This window comes from Bactrocera tryoni, chromosome 5, assembly GCF_016617805.1.
Source record: "Bactrocera tryoni isolate S06 chromosome 5, CSIRO_BtryS06_freeze2, whole genome shotgun sequence".
In the NCBI taxonomy this organism is placed as follows: Eukaryota; Metazoa; Arthropoda; class Insecta; order Diptera; family Tephritidae; genus Bactrocera; species Bactrocera tryoni.
Window position 1 is genome coordinate 12624533 of NC_052503.1, and position 22426 is coordinate 12646958.

Below are 22426 nucleotides of genomic sequence, written 5' to 3' on the forward strand. Positions count from 1 at the left end.
ATTGAGCTCGTGTAAGCAAATAACTTGTTTTTTTTTTTATGATATTTTATTAACACAACTACATGAACATCTAAAGAATATTGTTAATCTAAGTACTAGCATGAACTCGACTCCATTTATTAGATTTCTTATATTTTTGAAATTATAACTTTTGGGCGTACAATTTTAAGAATCGGCTTCGGTCTTCATTGTAAATAGAACGGTGAAGAGCGAATAAGTGCAGCGCACCATTGTTAGGAAAAACTCCATATTAATCGGCTTTAAACCACCAGCAGTGAGCTGAAAGAAATTTATATTAAATAATTTATGCATTATAGTACTAAAAAATAAATTGAAATAAATGAATAGTTGCAATATAGCAGTAAAAACCTGCAGTGGCCTCTGACTAGCCATGATAATTAGTGGAATGTATTTACGAAATTCCTTGTTACGGTTTTCCCAATTGCAGTTATAGGCCGCGTTAGCTATAATTTTACTCTGGTAATTAGAAATAAATAAATTTACATATATTTATTATATTATTATTGTGGGTAATAAATCCATAACACCTCGTAGCAGAAATTATTGGCCACCCAGAAGATAATGAAGGTCGAAATCATGACCATAAGAGACAGCTGAATGTCTGCAATCAACAGTGACATATCATGGTCCTGCAATTTGAGGAGAAATATAAATTTAAATTTGAAAATATAGCAGTCGAAAATATTGCCACCGCGGATACTTACCATTGTTGAAATAACAATTATGACACAAGGTATTATAGCGAAAGTACAAACATCGGCAAAGCTTCCAACCGAAAATAATACTTCCAAATCTCTGTGATACCTAAAATGTAAATAAATATGTAGCATTACAAATGAATTGTTAGAAAGCTTTAAATACTTATTACTTATTAAAACAAAAATCGAAACCCTTACTTTATAATCATAACATGATCCTTAACGCATTTCTTAATACATTTCAATGCTTCCTCGTCGGTCATTTCGTTCATACCTTCCAGTTTGCTCTGCAGATTTCTCATCAAGAATATGCCAAACGCAATGGCTATTAAAGTCAAACATAAATATGAAACGTATGAAAAGAGTACAATAGGCGCAATCCATAAGCTTTGCAGAATGGACACCATCTCCCATAAAGGACTTTCATACAAATCGACACCCGGGAACGCGACATCAACGAGTAGTTCTAAATGGAAAAAAATAAAAAAAATAATTTTTTATGTATACATTAGGATGGTTCTAGAGGGTAATTCTTCTTTATTTTTATTAAGTAGCCAGATATCCAATTTTTTTTTTAGTAGGAGCTGAGAAGCTTTTAAGTATCCAAGAATCAATTATATTTTATTGCCTTAAAATAGAGTAATAGGGATTGGCCTCTCTCTGTACTCTGTATAGCGTACGTATGTACTTATGTTTAAATTGAATTGATTGCAGAAGTGCCTTAAAGCACCAAGTATTTGAGTGGCACAAAGTCTGCAGTGAAGGTCGCGAAGTACCGAAAATTGGCTCATGCAAGTCTTTCATCCACTTTTGTTAACGACCAGAAAAAAAGTGTCTGAAAATCGACGTTTGGGCATCAGAGGGATAGCAGAGCATCTCAACATCTCTTAAGGTTCGACTACCCATATTTAGGTAAATGTTTTGGTTATGAAACGTGTCGCAACAAACGACCTGAATCTGTTCAAAAATGACGTCGAATAGAGGTCGCAAAAGAAATGATTGACAACGTAGCTGAGGACCCTATATGCATCAAGCGTCTAAATACTGCTGAGGAAGAAATGTGTTTATGAATATATCGTCGAAGTTGTCCAATAATCTAGCAAATAACGCACTAAAAATGAGCCGAAATCGAAGAGACAAAATTCACTTAATGCACTGAAGGTGTAGTTTTTTCTTGTAAGTCCGGATCAAATTTGATCATTGGTTATTTAAAAATATGGAACAGCAATTATAAATGATATCTTTATCAGTGGTATTACCTAGATCAACAAATATCCTTCATTCAAGTTTAATGATCACCCTAACATGTAAGTTATACATTATATTTATATTTACTTTTATATCCAACACCAGCCGTTGCTAACAACTGTATGAAGATAACGTAAAATAGTGTAATACCCGCGAGGATTAATACTGTTCTCGAAGTCTTTTTGATCTTTTTAGTAAATTCGTGTGCTTTCTTCAATGTTATGTCATCATCCTCGCGCTGAAAGTGTAGAAAGGTAAGTAAGTAATAGATTAAGACACACAAAGTCTTGATCCGCCTGCAAAACGCACCTGCAGATCCTGGTACCAATTATCAATACTTTCGAAAAAGCTCAAGAACTTCTTTGCCTTATACATCACAATAAAGGCGCGAACTGTTGTTGTAGTGGCTCCAGATATTTTAAATAAATTAACAATAACTTCATCGAAATCATTCCGAATGACGTAAGTGCGATAATACGCCGTGAGACATAAAAATATCGGCGATATGAGGTAAAGCAACGCGAGACGATGCTGATCAAAGTAGCCAATGCGCCTCATAAATGTCAAACTCCAGTTAAATAGTTCACTACAGAATTGCATTTTACATAAAAATAAATGTATATAAAAAAAATTTAAATTTTATAAATCTTTTGAGTTCGAAAAATTCGCGAAAACCGTTTGAGGCTATTCTTCGACTGACGCTTCCCTTATATATGCTCGAACCTTTGCCAAATCGCTTGGGTGTGGTTTTCGCATTTTTAATATATTACAAATGAAAAGTACCGTTAGATTTGTGTGAATGTGTGAATTGTGGAACCTTCGCAATGAAATTAATTGCTATTTTGTAACCTACAATCACATCCGGTTGGTTTTCTTGATGTGAAAAAATAGAAAATAATTATTATGTCCACAATTGTTGGGGACAATATTGTCTTAAATGTGTGTGGGAATTTCTGCTAAAGACAAATGTTTAGGAACACATAATTTTGTTGGAATCTTTTTTTAGTTTTAATAGTTCTTCTTCTTCTTTATTGGCGTAGACACCGCTTACGCGGTTATAGCCGGGTTAACAACAACGCAACAGTCGAAGACAGTTTCGCAATTTGGCGCCAATTCGAGATACCAAGTGTAATCAGGTCCTTCTCCAGCTGATCTCTCCAACGGATTGGAGTAGAGTTCTTTTTCTCTGCTTCCCGATCCTGACGGAGCTTTTAGTATTGATCAACGTCAGTTTATCCAGCCGTATTAGTTTCATGCTGTCAAAAGCAGTTTTAAAATTGACGAAAAGGTGGTGTGAGTGGATCCTCTTTTCACGAGTGTTTTCAAAGATTTGGCGCATGGTGGGCTTTAATCTTTCCCATAGTATGTTCGATAGAACCTTATATGCGATGTTGAGGAGGCTAATGCGGGTTCAACATCTCCATGTGTTATGCTTTCACTACTATTCAGCAGGCTGGAGAAGTGTTCCGTCCATCATTTTTGTATGCTCTGGATATTCGTCACTTGATTTTTAGTTTTTACATTTGTTTGAATATTTCGTTGTATTAATTTTTTCACATTGCCATACTGCATCGGAAATCGTTTATAACATACATATTTTAGCCGACCTCGCTGAAATCGAAAAAATTACCGAGTCTGTTTTGTGGCTTTTCAGACTTTTTTTTACTTACGAAAGCGAGTAAGATATTACCGCTTAATTACAAGAAAATATACATATATGGTTATTATTGATATAGTATTTGCCAAACCTAGATTTGCTTAGAGTTTTAAAAGGCAGCTTAGGTTAGGTCATGAGGCCGATGCTCACAGGAATCTTTCTTGGACAGCATGGAACGCCGGTTCGTTGTGTTACCTAATACTCCTATATAATAGGTCTTAAGACCTTTACAAATCGGTAAAGCCCTTTGCCCCGACTATGAATTTGCTGCGATGGGTAATGCCAGTTTCGGTTTTGTCTTCTGGTTAGCCGAAAGTAAGAATGCCGAGATGTTTCAACCTCAGTTTTCCAAAGGGTCCCTCTTATATACAATTTTGGCAATTTGCTTTCGTCAAGACTTTTAGCCTTGCCGAATGAGTGCCCATTGGACAGTGTCTAGTAAGAAGCCCTATGATTGCGGTGCAATCGCACAGGAGCGGTTCGTCGACCAGCGCTGTTGTTGTTGATGATAAGGTTCAGATAAGTTAATAAGTCAGGTAAGTTTTCACGGTAGTCCCATAAAACGTGCTGTTTCGAATTTCGAATGAGGTCGGATCATAGGGTTAGGGGTGTCAGATATATAGGGCAAAGAGGTGGTCAGAGTTATGCGGGAACTCGTTACATGCTTGAAATATATTTGATATGTTGGGGTTGTTTCTGGATAAGTAGGAGTTTAACCTGTTACCGTATCCAGAACGAAGGTGCTCAAGGGTTACTCTCGATTCTCGCGGCAACCAGAGCTCGTCGTCTGCATTGGTTTGACTATAAGTACGCAATTCATTGAGAGGGAGTGTTAATGTCTTCACTATGAATGGCGGTGAGAGAATGTCCGAAGTTAGTTGCATCCGAAGTTTGGTCGGCCTATTGTGTTATGTCGTCAACGTAGTTGAGAAGGATCTTTTGATACTCCTACGAGGCGGTTCCGCTTAAAGCAGGTGACTCCAGTGATGATTCCTGGGAAAACACTCCAGCAACAAATGCTTGAAGAAGAGTTCATTATGCTTCTTAACTGTAACAACAGGCCTCATTTTGCAGATGTTCGATAAGAGATTTCAAGAGGCATCGGTCCGGATTGCAGTGGTCTGGCGTGTCTGAAGCTTCCGTGTCTACGTGCGCCTGCATACGACCATATTGGTGTGGCGTAGTTAATAACTGGCCTGCCGATTGCTTTGTATGTTGCCAACAACGTTTTTTTCTCTTTTACAAGGTGTTGCCGGCTAGCGATTTGAGGATTTTGTTGCGGCTTTGTACTGTGTCACACCTAAAATCGTAAGGTTATTGACAGTCGGAGTTTTAACGCCATCGACTGCAATATTAAGGTTTAGTCTTTACTCCTTCGTCCAGTTTGTGAATAAGGACGGAGAGATAGCCGTTTACTTTGGAGCACATATCATCGATTCCATTGCCCGACATCAATATCGTAAAATCATTAGCGTACGAGGTGATAGAAATTCCCTCTGATGGTTGGGGGAGTTTTGAGATGTAGAAGTTAAACAGCAACGGGGAGAAGACACTATCCTGCGAAACCCCCTGTTTAATTCTTCTCAATTTAGAGTTTTTACCTCGAAAGAGTACGGATAATTCTCGACGGCTCAGGTAGTTCATAGTGCACCTCTTCAACCCTGGAGGGAGCGTAGATTTTTCGATATCCTCGAATGGCGTTGTGTCTTTGACTGTGTCAAAGGCTTTTGACAAGTCCAACGCTACGAGGATCGTTCTCTCGCAGGGTGGTTTTTGGTTGCGGCCATGAACAATCCGGGCATTTATGACGCTAAGTGCTGTAGTGGTGCTGTGCATTTTTCCGAAGCCAGGCTGGTGGTTTGCGCAACTCAGGTAGTGAGTGAAGGTCGAGAGTAGCAAGACCTCAATGTCTTCACTACTGGGAAGAGGAGAGTTATCGGACGTTAGGCCTCCCCTTTGTTGGCGGGTTTCTCTGGTTTCAGTAGTAGAACCACTATGTCGATTTTCCATACATCGGTTATAGCATGAGCATGTTTATTCCATCAGGACCAATGGATTTGGAAGATTTTGATTTATTGATGGCACTCCAAAGTGAATGTAAGTGATGCGCAGTCTTTTGGCATTTTGCGCAGTGCCGTGCTGTCGGGTAGCACAACGTTTGGCTTTGTCTACCGAAGGATGCATTGTAAATTGCCTTTTTTGGGGTCCGAAGAAGCATGGGCATTGAATTGAATTTCAACTCGGTCATCATGTCTCTTCGGGTTAAACTAAGTTTTGACAGTAATCTGTATCCATTTTGTCTGCTTGTTTTGATTTACTATTTGCCGAATCTCCAGATTGAGATTCCTTATTCGAGGACCGGCATGGCGTAAGGTGTCGCGCTGCTTCGGCTGGGAAATCGAGGCAGAGTTTCGTAATTCTTCCAGCTAGGATGAAGCAAGCGGTCACAACAGCAATCACCTCCCGGAATTAACGTTCGCCAACGCCTACGTCCGTAGGAATGGGTAGTGCAGGGAAGGTGCTCACAGTAAATTTTGTAAAGTTAGCTGTATTAAAGCTAACGAAGGTACGCTTGTCCACAGAAATAAAGTCGGCAGGTTTCTCGATCGAGATAATTATCGGCATATGGTCTGATGCGAGTGTTGGTATAGGTCGCCAGGTTATGCTACTTATCAGACCATCACTAGGGATGGTAATATCGGACAATCTATTACAGGTACCCATAACTCTGGTGAAGACTTCGTCATTCAATGTACAGCAGGAAAAAGCAGAATCGTTTATCTGTACCTCCAACTCCACGCACGCGACGTTCATTGATCCAATGCTAGAAAGCAAGTTTCCAATGGAGAATCAACTCTTGAAAAGGCAGCTTAAATTCCTGTTTACCCTTCTCGTCGAAAGTTTTATGAGAAAAAGTTGTAGGAAAGAGTTTAAAAACCTTTAATTCACCAAACTGCCGTTTATGAATAGAAAAACCACAGCTAGGCTTCTAAATGCGTTGATTTTTATTTTTTTTTTTATTTATTATTGTTTGATTTCTCACCTTTTATTGTTTCAATTCTAGTAGCATTACAATATTATACTTCAATAGTTAATTAATAATTTTCATTTAAAAATGTTGCACTTTTATGCCGCAAGTAATTTACTGTATTTATTTTAGGCGCTTGTCGCTTATTAGAATTTTTGTTAAATACTCTCCTTCAATTCATTAATTTTTCCTCATAATTTAGATGTGCAAATGCAAATGCGCATAACATATATGTATGTATATAGAATAATTGTAAAAAAAGGAAATCACCGCGTATTTTTCACTGTTCTGTTGGTTTTCGCTTAATTTTTTTGAGTATTTTTTTTTTGTTTTTGTGTTCGGTATTTAGTAAGTATGAGTACCTATTTGTCTAAGAGAATTTTTGTGAGGCTTAATGCTTTTGCTCAGCTTATGCAGCAGTTAATATGTATATACGAGTAGGCTTTAAATGTTATTTTAATTTAATGCTAAAGAAAGTTTTTGGTTTTTTGTTTGTTATTTGCTTTTCAAGTTTTTTAATGCGTATTTTTTATTATAATTGTTTTAAGCTATTTTTTGCTTTAATTTTTTTGAAATATTTTTAAGTTTATACTTTCCTGATTTTTACTTTTAATATACATTAAGTACTTGCTATATTTATAAATATGAATATGATGTGAGTTTTTTGGTAGAAGAAAATATTTTTTATGTTTTGCTTAGTTTTTTGTTATTTTTTGTCTTTTAATTTTGTTTTACAATTTGTTTAAAGCTGTGAGTTTGCGTACGCATTTACTTATGTTAATATGTATATGTATGTATGTATATAATTTATGTTTACATATAAATTAATTTAATTTAAGATAAGATCGAGGCCTTCTCTTTAGTGCTTACAATTTTAGCTAAATAAAATATATTTTTTCTTGAGTTTTTGTGGTTGCTTTGTTTTTTTTTTTTTGTTTTTTGTTTGCTTAATAAATCAATGCTTGTAAGCGAAGAGCGTAAGAGCGCGAGCGAAAGAGTTCTTCAATATTAACTTTTAAACGTACTTCATGGCATTCGAAATTATTAGAAAAAGTATCTTCTTTATTTATTTTACTTTATTTTTTACCGTTATGCTTATGTCGCCTATATGTATGTCAAGTTTTTGTTGTTTTTTTTTACTTAGAGGCAATATTAATTACTAATTAATGCATTAAAATTGCAACCGAAATTTTCGCCATCACTCACTTAACTCAGTCCCAAATGAAAACAATTCCGATCCGACGTGGTAAAGCCAAGTCGAGACCTAAATATACAACTCGTTTGCTGAAATGTTCGCTTCGCTTGGCCAGCCTTGGCCCACAACCTCAATATTTGCTCGTAAATGTCTGTTTTTGTTGTTGTTACTATTAATTTGAATGCTGGTGTGCATGTATGCATTAGGGCGCGCCTTAGTTGTAAGCAAAAAAGTAGTGATAAAAAAAACGTATCATTTATTATTATTTATTGTAAATTAGTTAAAAGTGAAGACGAAGATGCACTGAAACAATTTTGTTTTTTAATATTTCTAACAAATTTCGAGGTTGACAAAACCCCTTGATCCTCCACGAGGTTCCAACTGTTAATAGATATCACAATATCACGACGTTGGCAGGGTGAAGTACTATATGTGACCTGGTCTACGGAAAGGAGGCTTAGGTGCCAAAAAAAAGGAGAACAATTAATGAGATAACGAGAAACTGACGATTATTTTTAACAGCTTTTCCCAGAAAACTAGTTTTCGCACGTTAGCTCCCTTTTCGTAGACCAGGTCTCATATATCTAGCGAACGTGTCATATGACCCTTCCTCAGGATCAGCGTGGCTAAATGCGCAGTCTAGAATGGAGCTCACCGACACCTGGCGCCCTCTGTAATAAGACAATCTTGCTCTTGTAGCGCGGGCTATACGCAAGTGGACCTAAATTCACCTGGATCCATATTATGAACCTGAAGAACATAAATAAACTATTTAAATTTATTCTGAGAAGAGGACTACGATTTCAAAGAGCTTGAGAGCAGCCAGCAAAAAGATAGGAGCTGGGGGGCAAGAGTGTGGCTAAACCTACCTCCAGGAAGGCAGAAACACCAGCGGTTGACGGAACTAAACCGTGTAGCCAAAGTCTGGCTACACAGCAGGGAGGGAAATTAGATACTAAAAGTAAGGCTGCTGGTGCTGCATCTGCCTGAGAATGACTTATTTTTAAGCTGGATGATCACGCTAAAGCAAAGTAAGTGGAGAATCGTAATGATGTATATCCACTCCCAAGGGTACAGCTGCAGTCGCCAACCAATGAGGAGCTCACAAGGAGCTCAAGGAGTCCATTCATTGCGCGAAATCGATCTTACTCAATTTCAAATCTGAACGCCAGTAGTGGCAGCTAAAAACAGAGGCCAGCTGAGAAGGCTAAGCCGTTAGCAAAACCGCCGAAGAACCACATTAACGTTAACGTGCTGTGATCGGAAAGGAAAAATTCTCAGAGTCCAATGGAAATGGGAGAAGCTGCGTTGACAAACGTGACGCTGGAAGTGATTCTGCAATCCGAGTCCATCACCGTCATGCACAGATGCGGGTAACATCAGGGTTACATAAAAATTTATTCGTGCGACGATAAGACATCGGTCCAACTGTATATATTACTACATAGTTACTACAGCGAATATTGGAAAGGTGCAATCCGTAGCTAGGCTGGTAGCGGTAGGCAAGAAGGACAATACATTCGGGCCTAGGCCAAAGGCTCTGTATCCCATTACCATCGCAAACAGACCATATAATGTAGCTCGTTAGAGCCTGTATTCAAAATTTGAGTGGAAACTCGTTACGTCTTTCAAGAACACGCATCAAAATCAGGTGTAGAAACTGAAAGGGTCTCGATACAGATCTTACTGCAATTAACAAAGAAATCGGACGAACCGTCGATGGCGACAACGTCTGGTTTAGCATTGTATAAGTACTAACTGATACATAACCTTTATTCTACATTAAATATTGGCCATAGTTTTCTGGAACTTCGCCTAAAAACAGTGGTCATGAATATAATAAAATCTATACATCTTAGTAAAACAAAAAAAAAGAAAAATCTTGCACTTTACCAGTAAAGTATCACAAGTCTAAGACACACCCTAGCATACACACTTGGTTTGGCTTTTTAGCTAACTCTGCCGATTTATTGCGCATCAAATGCCCGTGTGACGCCTGGTGAGTTTACTTTACAGTTCAATTTCGTTATTTGTGTAAAAGTGGCTAGCTAAATAACATTTATTATTTATTTTAAGAGTTAGACTAATGTTTCTTAATTCTTTCTGCTTACAGCCTAATATTATTTACTATGCAATTAAATTTTTTCCGTTCGGGATACATACGCTTTGTAGGTTTTAAACAAACGTGTATGTATGCATGTTTGAATGTATATATGTGTGTGAGGATACGAATGTATATGTGTACTTACACTCGTGGCCACGCAAACCTTACCACACAAAATTTTCAAGTATTATGCATATTTGACTACATTTTATAGCGGTACTTTTTACGGTATAGAATTTTTTTTTATTTAGAAATAAGTTAATGACATGTTATTAATCAAAAATATTGAAAATTAAAAACAGAACACATTCAGCTATAGACGAAGCAATTGGAAGATAGTAAGCTTTACAAAATGAGCTCGAAATGTAAGAGACTGACATGCGATGAAAAAATTATATTTTTTACTTTTTTTATTTAGTTTCATTTACGCTATATTTGAAATTCATATTTTATTTTATTTTTTTAAATTGAAACACGAAATTTAGCAGGCTTTGAAAACAATAAAATCGGCCGCTTTTGTATAAGCACAGGAAAGCTAATTTGTGTTTTACTCATGAAACTCATGAAAAGCTATTTTGTGTTTTACTCATGAAACGTAATAAATTAAAAACTACAATTATAATTAGATAGTATAACTTAGTTTACTTATGCTTACTAAAAACATAAAAAATAACAAAATTAAAGAAAATTGAAGAAAATCTCGAACGAACGAAGAAGTCCGAAAAAAAATTTTAAAAATGTATAGTGGTAAGGTTTGCATGGCCACGAGTGTATATGCATGCTGTGTTCGATTAAGGAGTTATATCCACTTGTTAACAAAATAAACAATTTTTTTACTTATATATTTAAGATAGATATACATATATGAAAATATTCTCCGAGATTTTTAAGTTGATCCGGCAGATATGAGCACATTTGTAAGAACTTCTTTGACTTAGTGTAATCGGTACGCAAAATTTTAAATGAGTTTTTCCGTTTTCCAAGTCGGTGCGCAAAATTTCACCGAAACGGAAAACAGAAACGGTGAAATTTTCACAGGATCTTTTATATATTTCTCAGATAAGGATATATAATAAGTTTTTTGATAATAATATCGATTTTTCAAACCGCTCTTAATTGTACATTTTTTCACATAAAACGTCGATTTTCGTCAAAAACCAAACTTTTCACTAGTGTCTCACTACCTGTAGTCATTTCTTCTAATATTTTTTCTTGCTTTTGGATTTTAGATAATTTTAAGCAGAAAGATCTTTGGGGGTGCTGCTGGATATCGGTTTTGTAAGCAAGGGAATGCAAAGTTCTTTAATATGAATTGATTATTAAAGTACATTAAATTCTGTAAATAAACATTTGGGGTACTCACAATCTGTCATAAAGCATCGTAAAATCATAAAATTATAAATTTTTACAATTGTTTAAAAAAATTGTTGTTGGATTACATACAAAAATGAGTTTACAAATTTACAATGCTCAATGCTATGTTTTCGAATCGTTATAACTTATAACTTTATGAGACTTGTGAAACCCCTAATTATTTTTATTTATTAATTAAAAAAAATAACTTTTCAAAAAAAGTCCATAAAACGATTTTTTCTCATTTGCAAGTGAATATAACCCCTAAAAGTAGGCATTAATGTGACTGTCGCAAAGCTGTCTAAGTATGCCCACAATCAGGACTTTGATTTGAAAGTAAAACACTAGTATGATTATGTGTATGTCTTTAAAAATATATGTATACATGTGTCTATATGTGTGTGTATCTGTATGCATATGCCTAAGCCAATATATGTATATGCATGTATATCTGCAGCGTTCGAGTATTAGCATATTTTGTATTGCATTAGTTTGTAGATAGACGCTCGCTTCGTAACTGTTTTCAATTCATTAACAAAATTAATTTATTTGCAATAATTCTGTTTAATATATAAATTGTTATCTGCCATTCGCATATCTAGATTATAAACGCTCTAGTGTGTGTTAAGTCGCTTATTTGTTGTTTCACAATACAATTACAAAGTTATATACTAAATTTAATTATTATTATTAAATAGTAAGCAGCGCATAACTACAAGTATATATATGTACATACACGCCTATGTATGTAGGTATGTTTGTATTTTGCTAGTTCCCTTTGTTTTAGTGTGTGTGTGTGTTGTTCACTTATTAATTATGAAATTTATTGCATTGTCTTTTGTGTGAGTTTGCTTGTGCTGCATACTAGAATGCCTAACTCTTATGCATACATACATATGTATGTAAGTACGTACATATGTACGTACATATGTGATATTAGCTAATTGCTTTTGTTATAATTAGTATCATTTAATGGTAATTTCGTACGAGAGCTGAGACTTTTAAAAGCTAAATATTTGGTGCGCACACATTTCATTGTCCAATGCGAAAACGTACATTATCCATGCCGTGGACTTTGCGTTTTAAACTGCTGCTGTCGGCCCAGGCGGAGTTGAGATACTCGTCGTCATCGTCTTGCTCAAGTTTCTGCAATGTAAAAATAAAAAAAAAATAATATAATTAATGAACAAATCATGTATGTTTCCTTTATACAGAGTGTGGGGTATAATTCACATCTCACTTTAGGTTTATAAAGGGAGATCCTTTTCGAGACTCCCCACTTATTTAAAGAGAAAGGACAGCAACTTTAATTAGGAATGTTTATTATCATTCGAAAGAACATTTTTTGTCATTTATTTTTTAAAGATTGCCTCTTGCAAATGTTGGCCGCACCTATGTCTCAAATGGCCCATCCATTGAGTCCAATTTTCGATTAGTTGTAATAGGTTAGAAGTTTGATGGCGGGTCCCAAACCCAGCGCACAACCCTCAGGAGGGGATGTTCTTTGGCTATTCAAGGGGTACTTGGTCTAAGAGAGAGACTCCGTCGCCGACTACTGGCATTCACCACGGTGGATGAACGGCTTGGCACAACTCGCATCAATGCGAAGTTCTTCAACACGCCTCGACGGAAGACAAGGACTATGTGACCAAAGATGAATTCTATGAGCGCTTGGGGCGCACCTATGGTACCCCTGCCCCGGTGCCAAAATCGTGTGATAAATTCAGCCTCCGCGATGAAATATCTCCAAATGGGTTGGGGCTGATGAACTTCGCCGGGGCCCGAAATATGGTTTTCTGTAGAACTATATTCCAACATTAGAAAATTCATCAAGCTACCTGGCTGTCTCCGGATCGAAAAGCCATCAACCAGATCAATCATGTTTTGATAGACGGAAGACACGTCTCCAGTGTTTTAGATGTGCGTGCGCTCCGAGGTCCTAACATCGACTCGGATCACTATCTTGTTGCAGCCAAGATACTCATATAAACAAACACAAGCAATTTTCGAGGTCGAAAGCCGAACGATCTGACTCGATTTGCAGATAATAGAAGAGAATGGTCGAAATGTGTGAGTACGATGACCTTGACAAGCTGGGGGCCCATTCTGTAACTCGATTCGAAAAAAAAGTTTACTCGAATTCGGATTTTTTATATTCTGTAACTTGATTTAAGGATTTTCAAGCCGATTTTCGGATTTTCAAGCCAATTTTCGAGTTAGATATTCGTTAGCTTTTGAGTTGTAGAAAGCAAAAACCAAAATTGTACGTATTTATTCTGGCACAGGGTGGTCCAACTTTCGCATAATTATAAAGTAGATCCGAATTTCGAATGGAATACATTTACGAATCGAGATACAGAATAGGGCCCCTGGCCGACAGGGGTAATGCTCAAAAATTCTTCGAAAAGATGCGGTGACTAAGAGAAGGTTTCAAGATCGGAGCATACTCTTGTAGAACACCCAGAGGTGATCTAGCGGCTGATACCCAGAGCATACTAAAATTATGAAGGGAATATTTCTCCAGCCTTCTGAATGACAGTGAAAGCATTACACCTGGAGATGGAGAACCGATTCCCCAACCATGAAGAGTTCGAATAGCAATTACACGTCAGAAGATCGCGCTTTTAGTAGTTTTTAACAGTAAATGGGGAGTGAGCGGGAATATCATCCGATTTCAGTCATTTTCACGCTGTCAGTAGGAGTTCTTATAACATTTCCGTTGGGCGCATTTGGTTGTTGTAGCGTGGCAGTGGTACGATTACGCACATCTACGAGCTCTGCCTTACTGTTTTGTTAAGAAACCATTCATTCAGATATCTTTAATTTTACTCTACTTACAGCTTGCACGGACGGACGGACAGACAGTCACCCGCATTTCAACTTTTCTCGTCATCTATATCTATCTCGCCTAATTTTAGATGATGTTATGTGAAAAATATCAAATTTTTTCTGTCCAAAATTAACGCTTCCTCATTTATTATATTCTTTTAGTATACTTCTTTAAGAAGACAATTTAGGTTTGTTAGTTTTAGTTGCCAGAGTACCGAATTTCTAACTAAAAATAATAGGATCAAATTATATTTTCATCACAAAATTCGAAAAAAAATTAAATTTTATAAAATTTTTTTAAAATTAAAAACTTGGAATTAAAGAAAGTCTGAAATGAAAATGTATATAATGATTAAAAATTTACATATTTCTACAAGAAACACTATATTTAAATGTAATTAGCTGTAAAAGGCTGTTTAAACAATTTGAATTTTATTAAAAATAAGAAATAATAGCCAAAATGTTGAAACAGGAAGTAAAAACGCGAAATAAATTCAAATTCTAAAGTGTGTTTAAGTGTTTAGGGTTAAATTTTTATTTTAAATTATTTAATTCGACTTTTAGAATTTAACACTTATTTTTAATTTTGTATCTCGATTCGTAAATGTATTCTATTCGAAATTCGGATCTACTTTATAATTATGCGAAAGTTGGACCACCCTGTGCCAGAATAAATACGTACAATTTTCGTTTTTGCTTTCTACAACTCAACGAATATTTTATTCGAAAATTGGCTCGAAAATCCGAAAATCGAGTTACAGAATATAAAAAGTCCGAATTCGAGTAAACTTTTTTTCTAATCGAGTTACAGATTAGGCCCCCTGGCATTTGGGATTAAAGCTTTTGAAAATTATTTAACTCTTAAAAACATTTAAATTTTAAAATCAATTGGTCTTTCAACACATTAATTACAACCCCGTCTTTTGTTTTAAGGTTAGGCACTTTTAAAACCGTACAACGCTTAATACAAAAATAATTTTAAAATTTTACAATTCCAATATCTGCTTTTGAAGTGCGAAAATTGTTCGAACATTTTTGCAGAAAATAGTTCGAACCACAAGCAATTAAGCATTTCAACTTGAGATATCCATACACCTCAGTCCGGATTACGTTTACTGTAATAAGCTTACTAAATTGCTCTATTTGAATACAATTCAACAATCCAATTAGAACAAAATGTGTTTACATGCCACAGCTACAACTAATATTGTATTACACATGCTATATATACATATATATAAGTATGTACATGAACTTGCATAGAAAGCGTTTAGTCCATGTCGAGGATATCGACTCATTTGTCATTTATTTTCAATTCCACTAATCATTGCTCATTAAGGAGGTGCAGTGAATGGCAAATAAAGAAAGGAAGAAGGAAAGCGAGAACGGTGTGCACTATACGCTACCTGCTAGGACAACTGAGCAACATTATTGTGATAAGAAGTTACTAACTATTTATGGCTAATAGTAAATGAAGGTTAGCTTCTAACTAAGCAGCTCAATATAGCTCGTAAAAATATGTATATGGAAGACACAAATATGATCAGAACTGTTGTAATAAAAAATATTTATTAAAAATGAAACGTTGTCTACACTTAGGGTCTATGGTATGTATGAACAGCCAAGTCACATTAGAATTATTGGCAATTTCAACATTTCTTTAATTTTCGGTAAATTTATTTTTAACCCACAGGGTTCACTCTGATATAGATTCTGATATACATACTAATATACATATGAATACATATTCACATTTTATTATACCTGTATTTTCTTACAATAACTAAATATTCCGTAGCTGGGCTCTACTGACCTAAATTGCAATACATTTTCGGCCCCTTTGAAAATTGGCGTTGACACTTTGCACTTGTGTATTTACTCGTGCGCAAATAATGCTTGTCACATTTCCGTCGTGGCCATAGTCGCCACTTCTGTGACCAATGCTGTTATATTTGTTGATATATTTTCCATACTTATTGTTGGCCGCAATGTTAAGTGGTCTTACATTGCTTGCCCTTTGCGCAGGTGTGTGTGCATGTGGGCGCGTATTCATGTGTGTGTGTGTGTGCATATTAGTGTAATGAGCAGAGCAAATTACCAAGAAAAATTCCGCTCTTTGCTCGCCTTATAAATGAGATGCAATGAAAGATGGCCTTGGCTGGCATTCGAGTAGCAATTTTGCCAGTTGCAGTTACATGTGTATTGGTAGGTGCATGTGTTTAGCTTCGGTGCGTGTGTTAAGCTAGGATTTTCTTCAACCTGATCGATATTTAGAAATTTTGAAAGTAAATTTTAGTTCAAAATGCCTGTTCAAAGTATGTATCATAGATTTATTGATTTAGTTGGGTTTAGTTTCTTTTTTCAATTTAATTTGAGATTTTTTTCTTATATTTTCTTTACATTGATATCATTAACCCATATTAGTCGTAGAAATTTTGAATTATTCGCCTAAATGTAGGCAAAGTTAATTATATATATACATATATATCGAGGTATAGAACAAGGAGTAATATGTATTTATTTAATTCAATATGGCATAAATAATACAAATCAGAGAATGGAATCATGTGTAGAAGTTCACGCAAGTGAAAAAAGTTCTCTGATCGCCATTCACTTGGGAGTAGCCAGAAATGATTATTTTACATATGACTCAAGCAGCTCACGACTTCCAGTATTAGACCAAGTACCCTCTGGGTAGCTTAAGAACATCCGTTTGAAGGCAAGCCGAATTGAAAAGGCGAACCATCCCTACTAAGGGTTGTGCGTAGGGTTTACGGGCCACCTCGTAAAATACGCCCCTAATGAAAACTAACAAACAGCCTCGGTTGAGATGAGGGGAGCCTTTTGAAGACGACCAGGACAAACGCCTTAAGGATTACGACTTGAGGGCATGTACCTGGAATGTCCGGTCTCTTAATTGGGAAGGTGTCGCTGAACAGCTGGTTGATGTTCTGATGGTTTTCTACTCGACTTGTACTCCTGCTCTCTCAGAGCACTCATCAGCAACTCGGTATAAGGGAACTGTGGGACGGCATTTCAAGCTTCTTACGTACAGCTGCAAATGAACCCATCGGTTTTCGGAAAAGGCAAAAGAACGACACAATACGTGCGAGATGGGATAGATACCGAGAATTGAAGAGAAGGGAAGCGAGGCGCAATAGCAGACAAAAAAAGAGAGAGACCGAAATTCGTGAGTATGAAGAGCTGGCCGACAGGGGGAATGTTCAAAAACTCTACAAAAAGATGCGGCGATTTACAGAAGGTTTTAAGACCGGAGCTTACTCTTGTAAAAGCCCCAGATGTGATTTAATGACGCCCAGTCAACAAAAATGATGGAGGGAACACTTCTCCAGCCTGCTGAATGGCAGTGAAGGAACTGCCTTTATGCCGCGATGACTAAGTTTGGTATCCCCGCAAAACTAATACGGCTGTGTAAGTTGTCGTTGAGGATCGTTAAGAACTTCTCCGAGCCTTTCGAAATTTTAGACAAAGCGACTCCCTGTCGTGCGATTTTTTCAATTTACTGTTGGAGAAAATTATTCGAGTTGCAGAGCTTAATCGAGCAGGTTCAATCTTCTATAAGAGGCAAGACGAAATATCTCCTGTCAACAAACAAACAGTTGTCGAACTTGCGACTTGGCTCTCACATCACTGTTGACAGTCATAACTTTGAAGTCGTAGATAAATTCGTCTATCTTGGAACCAGTATTAACACTAACATTACCGACATTACCAGATTTCGAGAGAAAAGTTCTGTGAAAGATGGACGAATGGACGATAACCTTCCAGCTCTGAAAGTATTCGACGCAGTACCCGCCGCGGAAAGCAGAGGAAGAGAAAGTCCTCCACCCCGTTGTGAAGACCAGTTGGAGAAGCATTTAGCTACACTTGGAATCTTCGATTGGCGGGCAGGCAGAAGAAGAAGAAGACTTCAATTTTTCCTAACAACTTCTACCATTCTCGGTAAATTGATTACGCTTACATAACCTTTAAAATAAAACCCGATTGCGTTCTTTAAAATAAAAAATTGAGAAGAAAATATAAAATATTTTCATTCTTTCTTGTAATTTTTTTATCCTTTGTGATGTGCTTGTTTATAACGAGCGCCAGACAAACGAGGTCACGTCAACATATTGAAAAGATTTATCCGAACTGGCAACCAAAATAAATAATGAGTATGAATTTGATTTCCGGATTTGTTTACTCTCACTTTGTAACGAAAAACCTGCCATCACCCTTTTCCAAAGCAAATTCCAAAGAGACAAATATGCTGACGTCATCATATATAAGTAAAAGCTGCCGGCAAAATGAGTGAATTCATAATATATAAACATTAAGATGTATGATATATGTTATACATATCTATAAGTGTATATATGTATATATTTTTTAGTTATACAACTAAATATATTGAGACCATATTGATGTAAAGACAACTCAAGGCCGCTTAGATCATGTATAATGGGCATGCACGGTGCTCTAGGAGTGCTCATTGCTGTTGTATCAAGATGAGCCATTTCCATGATTAAATCTGGATTGACTTCATAGACGACAAAGGCAAATAAAACAAACAATGTTGGTAATGTGAGGAAAAATGGATAAAGTAAATACTGTTAGGCATGATTAATTAACTTGTTATGAGTCATAAAAGTAATTTGAGTAATTTGTTAAATCGATGCAATAAACAACAAGTAAGGAAACCTAATAGACTTCATTGCTCGTTACACGCAAAATATGTCAGCCGCTGTATACTTCATACTTACCCCTGCACCGAGTTCGATGTTGACAGCACACCATTTTCCAATGAGTCGCGCGACATTTCGTCCGCCATTTGCACTTTAAGCTGATGACCGAACGAATTCATATCGGAATTGGGCGTCATTTGTGAATCGCCCGGCGATTGTGCCAAATATTGACCGGGCGTTGTGACCGAACCGCCCTGCGATATAGAGGTCGTCATGCCGGGACCACCATTCGGCAGTACCACATCCACGCAACTCTCACCCGTCGTCGAGTCCATATTGATGATCTGACTGCCGGCAGCATTGTTAGCCAACGCAGCGCCATCACTCTCGTCCACCTCACCCTCATCAATATCCATATCTTCGGCATTCTTATCGAGCGGCGCCGTTTCTTCATCCTCATTATAGATTTTGAAGTATGCATATGTCAGGTATATCACCGATATAATAAACGATGGTATTGGTATGGCCATCGAATAGATCAGATTCAATGTGTTCTGCCAATAATCCAAATCGCTTATCACCAAACTTGGATCGACTTTCGAATAATAGCACGGAAACTTAATACCAATCTTCGTATAGCGTTTCAACCAAATTGTACAATTCAGCATAGGCGGATAACCACAACCCTTAACGTTGGGAAAGAGACGTGCGCCCACATAGAAATACATCGAATTATTACCCATCAGACCCTCATTCAATTCGGAGATCTCATCGAAGGGATGTCGTTCCTCATTGAAGAGTATACTACCGGGTGCACCGCTCATATCATCGTCTAGCGGCTCCTCATCGACGAGATAGCCACTCGTACCGTCACCAATGCCGGCACTCTCACCGCCGAAACTGATCGTATTCAGTCGTACTTGCTCGCTTGTCGTCGACGCCGATGCCGCCGCTGCAGCGGCCAGCGCCACTGCGGGGCTGGACATTAATGCCGCCGCCGCCGGTACATCTACCACTTGATTCGCCTTGGCGGCATCACTCGTGGCCGCATCATAATCATAATCGCGTATGGCGCGCTCATAGCGATCGGTACGCTTGACCGGCGGCAATTCACGTTCCGCTTCGGCCAAATTAATGTGATATTCGGTGAAATTGAATTCATCTGTGTAATTGTACAAATTCAGTCGATAATTGACGCGTATCTGCGTACAAGTGTAAATATCCTTTGTGCAGCCCTCGCGACATGACGCCCACGAGCAATTCTTGGCGCCGAAATATGTCTCCACATCGTAGGTTTCACACAAGGCGGGCACCTCTTCGAATTGCATGAAGATCGTCGTGAAGGCGGGCTCTATGACAAACGGCACGAGAAAGAGGAATGCAAACATACTGAATGTGCCGAGTAGTATGAAGAAGGCAGTGGTGTAGAAGAGCATCTTCTCCTTGAAGGTGCGTTCTTCTTGTTCGTCACCCATTTTTCGCGTATTCTGTTTGCCGCTGTTGTTGTGTTGGTGATATTAATTATTGTGGTTGTTGTTGTTGTTGTTGCTATTCGAGCGCTTGTTGTTTTTGTTGTCTGTTGCGTTTACATATGTTTATTGAGCAAGTGTATGAAGACACAGCACCACGAGTCGCTGTTGTTGTTGTAAACGTCGAATCAATAATCGTTGATAGCGCCGCGCTGTGTGTTTTAAATATAGCTTTTAAAGATTTTGGGAAATGAAATGTTTTTTGTTTTTTAATTTAGTTTTAGTTTTTAATTTTTAATTTTTTATTTCGCTATTTGCTTCTAGTTAGCGCCACAATTTCTAATTTTGCTTTAAGTTTCGCCGAAAATCATTAAAAATACTTTTTTTCTTTAAGTTTTTTTGTTTATTTTTCTAATTTGTTTGATTTTTATTTTTGTTATTATTTTAAATGTGATTTTTTTATTAAAAATTATTAATATTTTATTTATTGATTTATTAATTAATTAATTAATTTGTTTAATTATCTGCAATATTTTTGTTACGAGTTCTGTATTTTATTTTTAAATTTTATTGTAATTTATTTATTAATTTTTTTAAATTTGTTTATAATTTATTTTTATGTTTTTCATATATGCTTTCAATACTTTTTATATTCATGCGTTCTGCTAATCACATGCATTCGAGTGTCTGCGTTTGTTCGTATTTTAATTATTTTGCGTCTTATTTTTTGTAGCTTTTCGAGAAAATTTATTTACTTTAATACCAAATTTTTAATTCAAAATATTGTTTTTTTTTCAAATTAATTTCTATTAATTTATTATTTTTTTAATAATTTACTTAATCAAGTTTTTTATTTTTTTAAATTTTTTAATATAATTTTTAATTTGTTTTTTTTTTTTTATTTTTTTAATCAATATTAATTTAACTTTTTTTAATTTATTCTATAATTTTTTTAATTTTTAATTTTCTTTTAATTTTTTTAATTGTTAATTATTATTTTTTTAATTATTAAAATTATTTAATTAGTTTTTTTTTAATTTTAAATTAAGTTACAGTGCAATTTATATATATCACAGGGTAGTTGCATTCGCTCTTCCTTACTTCTATTCGCCGCTTGTCACGCCTAACTCGCTGCTTGTAAGTCTACGCGACTAGCTATATTTATATATTTCAATTTCTGTGCCGCTTGTGTGCTCTATATGCTCACACTTATCCTCCTTTCCTATGCCTCCTTTATGTGTGTGTGTCGGCTTGTTTTTGCTTCGCCGATTTTAAGTTGTTGTTGGTATTAGTGTCATATACACATGTATAGCTGACAAATGACAAGCCACAATATTTGCTTTTGTGCCACTACTTTTTGCATTAGCTTTTATTTTATTTTTATTAATGCTTGCTCTTGTTCTTTTTCGTTTATTTGCGGCTTGCTCCGCCTTTCGCAAGCGCTGAAATGAACGCTGTAGTAGACAAACTGTCAGTTGGACTACAACGATTTATGCGGCGCATTTGTATTTGTGTCCTCTATTTGGTTTGTTATAGCTGCAGTTATTTTGTTGTTGTTTTTGTAGTATTTAAAGCTGCTTCTTATCCGCTTTGCTGTTGTTGTTGTTGTGTGAAATCAACTGTCACTGTGTCGCCTAGCGTATTATATTGATTGCCACTGCTGCTACGACTGTGCTTTTGTTGTTGTTGCTATAATGCGCCTGTCTGTCTGTGGCTTGTTCGGCGCTGTGTCCTATTGTCGTGTCAAAGCGCTGTTTAACGCTGAAAGTTTCTTCGCTACGGATTCCGCTTTCATTTCATTTCAAGTGTTTACTGTTTTTTTCGCTTTCGTGTGCAGCACAATTCATTTGACTGCTCGTTTGGCGCGCAAGTGGCAAGAGATGAAATGAAGTGAAATGAAATATTCTTATGTCTGTGCGTTGAAAATATAGAAGTTTGACTTTTTCTGCTTTTTACTTCCAACTCGTGCTACTTATAACATTTAGTTGTTGTTGCTTTTCTTCTATGTAATTCGTTGCTATGCTATTGCGCTTGTGTCTAGTAACTTCATTTGATTTGAATTGCAAAGTGCTTTTTTTGCTTTGCGCCAATTCTTAAATTTTGGAATTGTCTGTCTTTATTGGCTTCCGCAGTGCAGTT

At 36.4% G+C, this 22426-nt stretch overlaps 2 protein-coding genes across 2 annotated transcripts; both read right to left on the reverse strand.

The window, feature by feature from the left end:
• Positions 1–40: 40 nt before the first annotated feature.
• Positions 41–2567, reverse strand: LOC120777895 (odorant receptor 30a-like). Its single transcript, XM_040109466.1, has 7 exons — positions 2277–2567; positions 2055–2205; positions 918–1185; positions 726–825; positions 549–650; positions 370–477; positions 41–279 (listed from the first exon to the last, which is right to left on the reverse strand). Exons 1-7 carry the CDS (start codon positions 2565–2567, stop codon positions 166–168), a joined length of 1134 nt encoding a protein of 377 aa, XP_039965400.1. The 3' UTR covers positions 41–165.
• A 9488-nt stretch (positions 2568–12055) lies between these two features.
• On the reverse strand, positions 12056–20717 carry LOC120777347 (protein tipE). Its single transcript, XM_040108597.1, has 2 exons — positions 18897–20717; positions 12056–12450 (listed from the first exon to the last, which is right to left on the reverse strand). The coding sequence occupies exons 1-2, from the start codon at positions 20291–20293 to the stop codon at positions 12387–12389; spliced, it is 1461 nt and encodes a 486-aa protein (XP_039964531.1). The 5' UTR covers positions 20294–20717; the 3' UTR covers positions 12056–12386.
• Positions 20718–22426: the final 1709 nt, after the last annotated feature.

Excerpts from the sequence above, each read along its gene's own strand:
- LOC120777895 (XM_040109466.1), bottom strand. The coding sequence starts at position 2,567 with ATGCAATTCTGTAGTGAACTATTTAACTGGAGTTTGACATTTATGAGG. Across the intron at positions 1,186-2,054 it reads GGCTGGTGTTGGATATAAAA|AACTACTCGTTGATGTCGCG; the intron begins GTAAATATAAAT and ends TTTTCCATTTAG. Across the intron at positions 651-725 it reads TAATTGTTATTTCAACAATG|GACCATGATATGTCACTGTT; the intron begins GTAAGTATCCGC and ends CTCAAATTGCAG.
- LOC120777347 (XM_040108597.1), bottom strand. The coding sequence starts at position 20,293 with ATGGGTGACGAACAAGAAGAACGCACCTTCAAGGAGAAGATGCTCTTC. Across the intron at positions 12,451-18,896 it reads ACATCGAACTCGGTGCAGGG|AAACTTGAGCAAGACGATGA; the intron begins GTAAGTATGAAG and ends TTTACATTGCAG.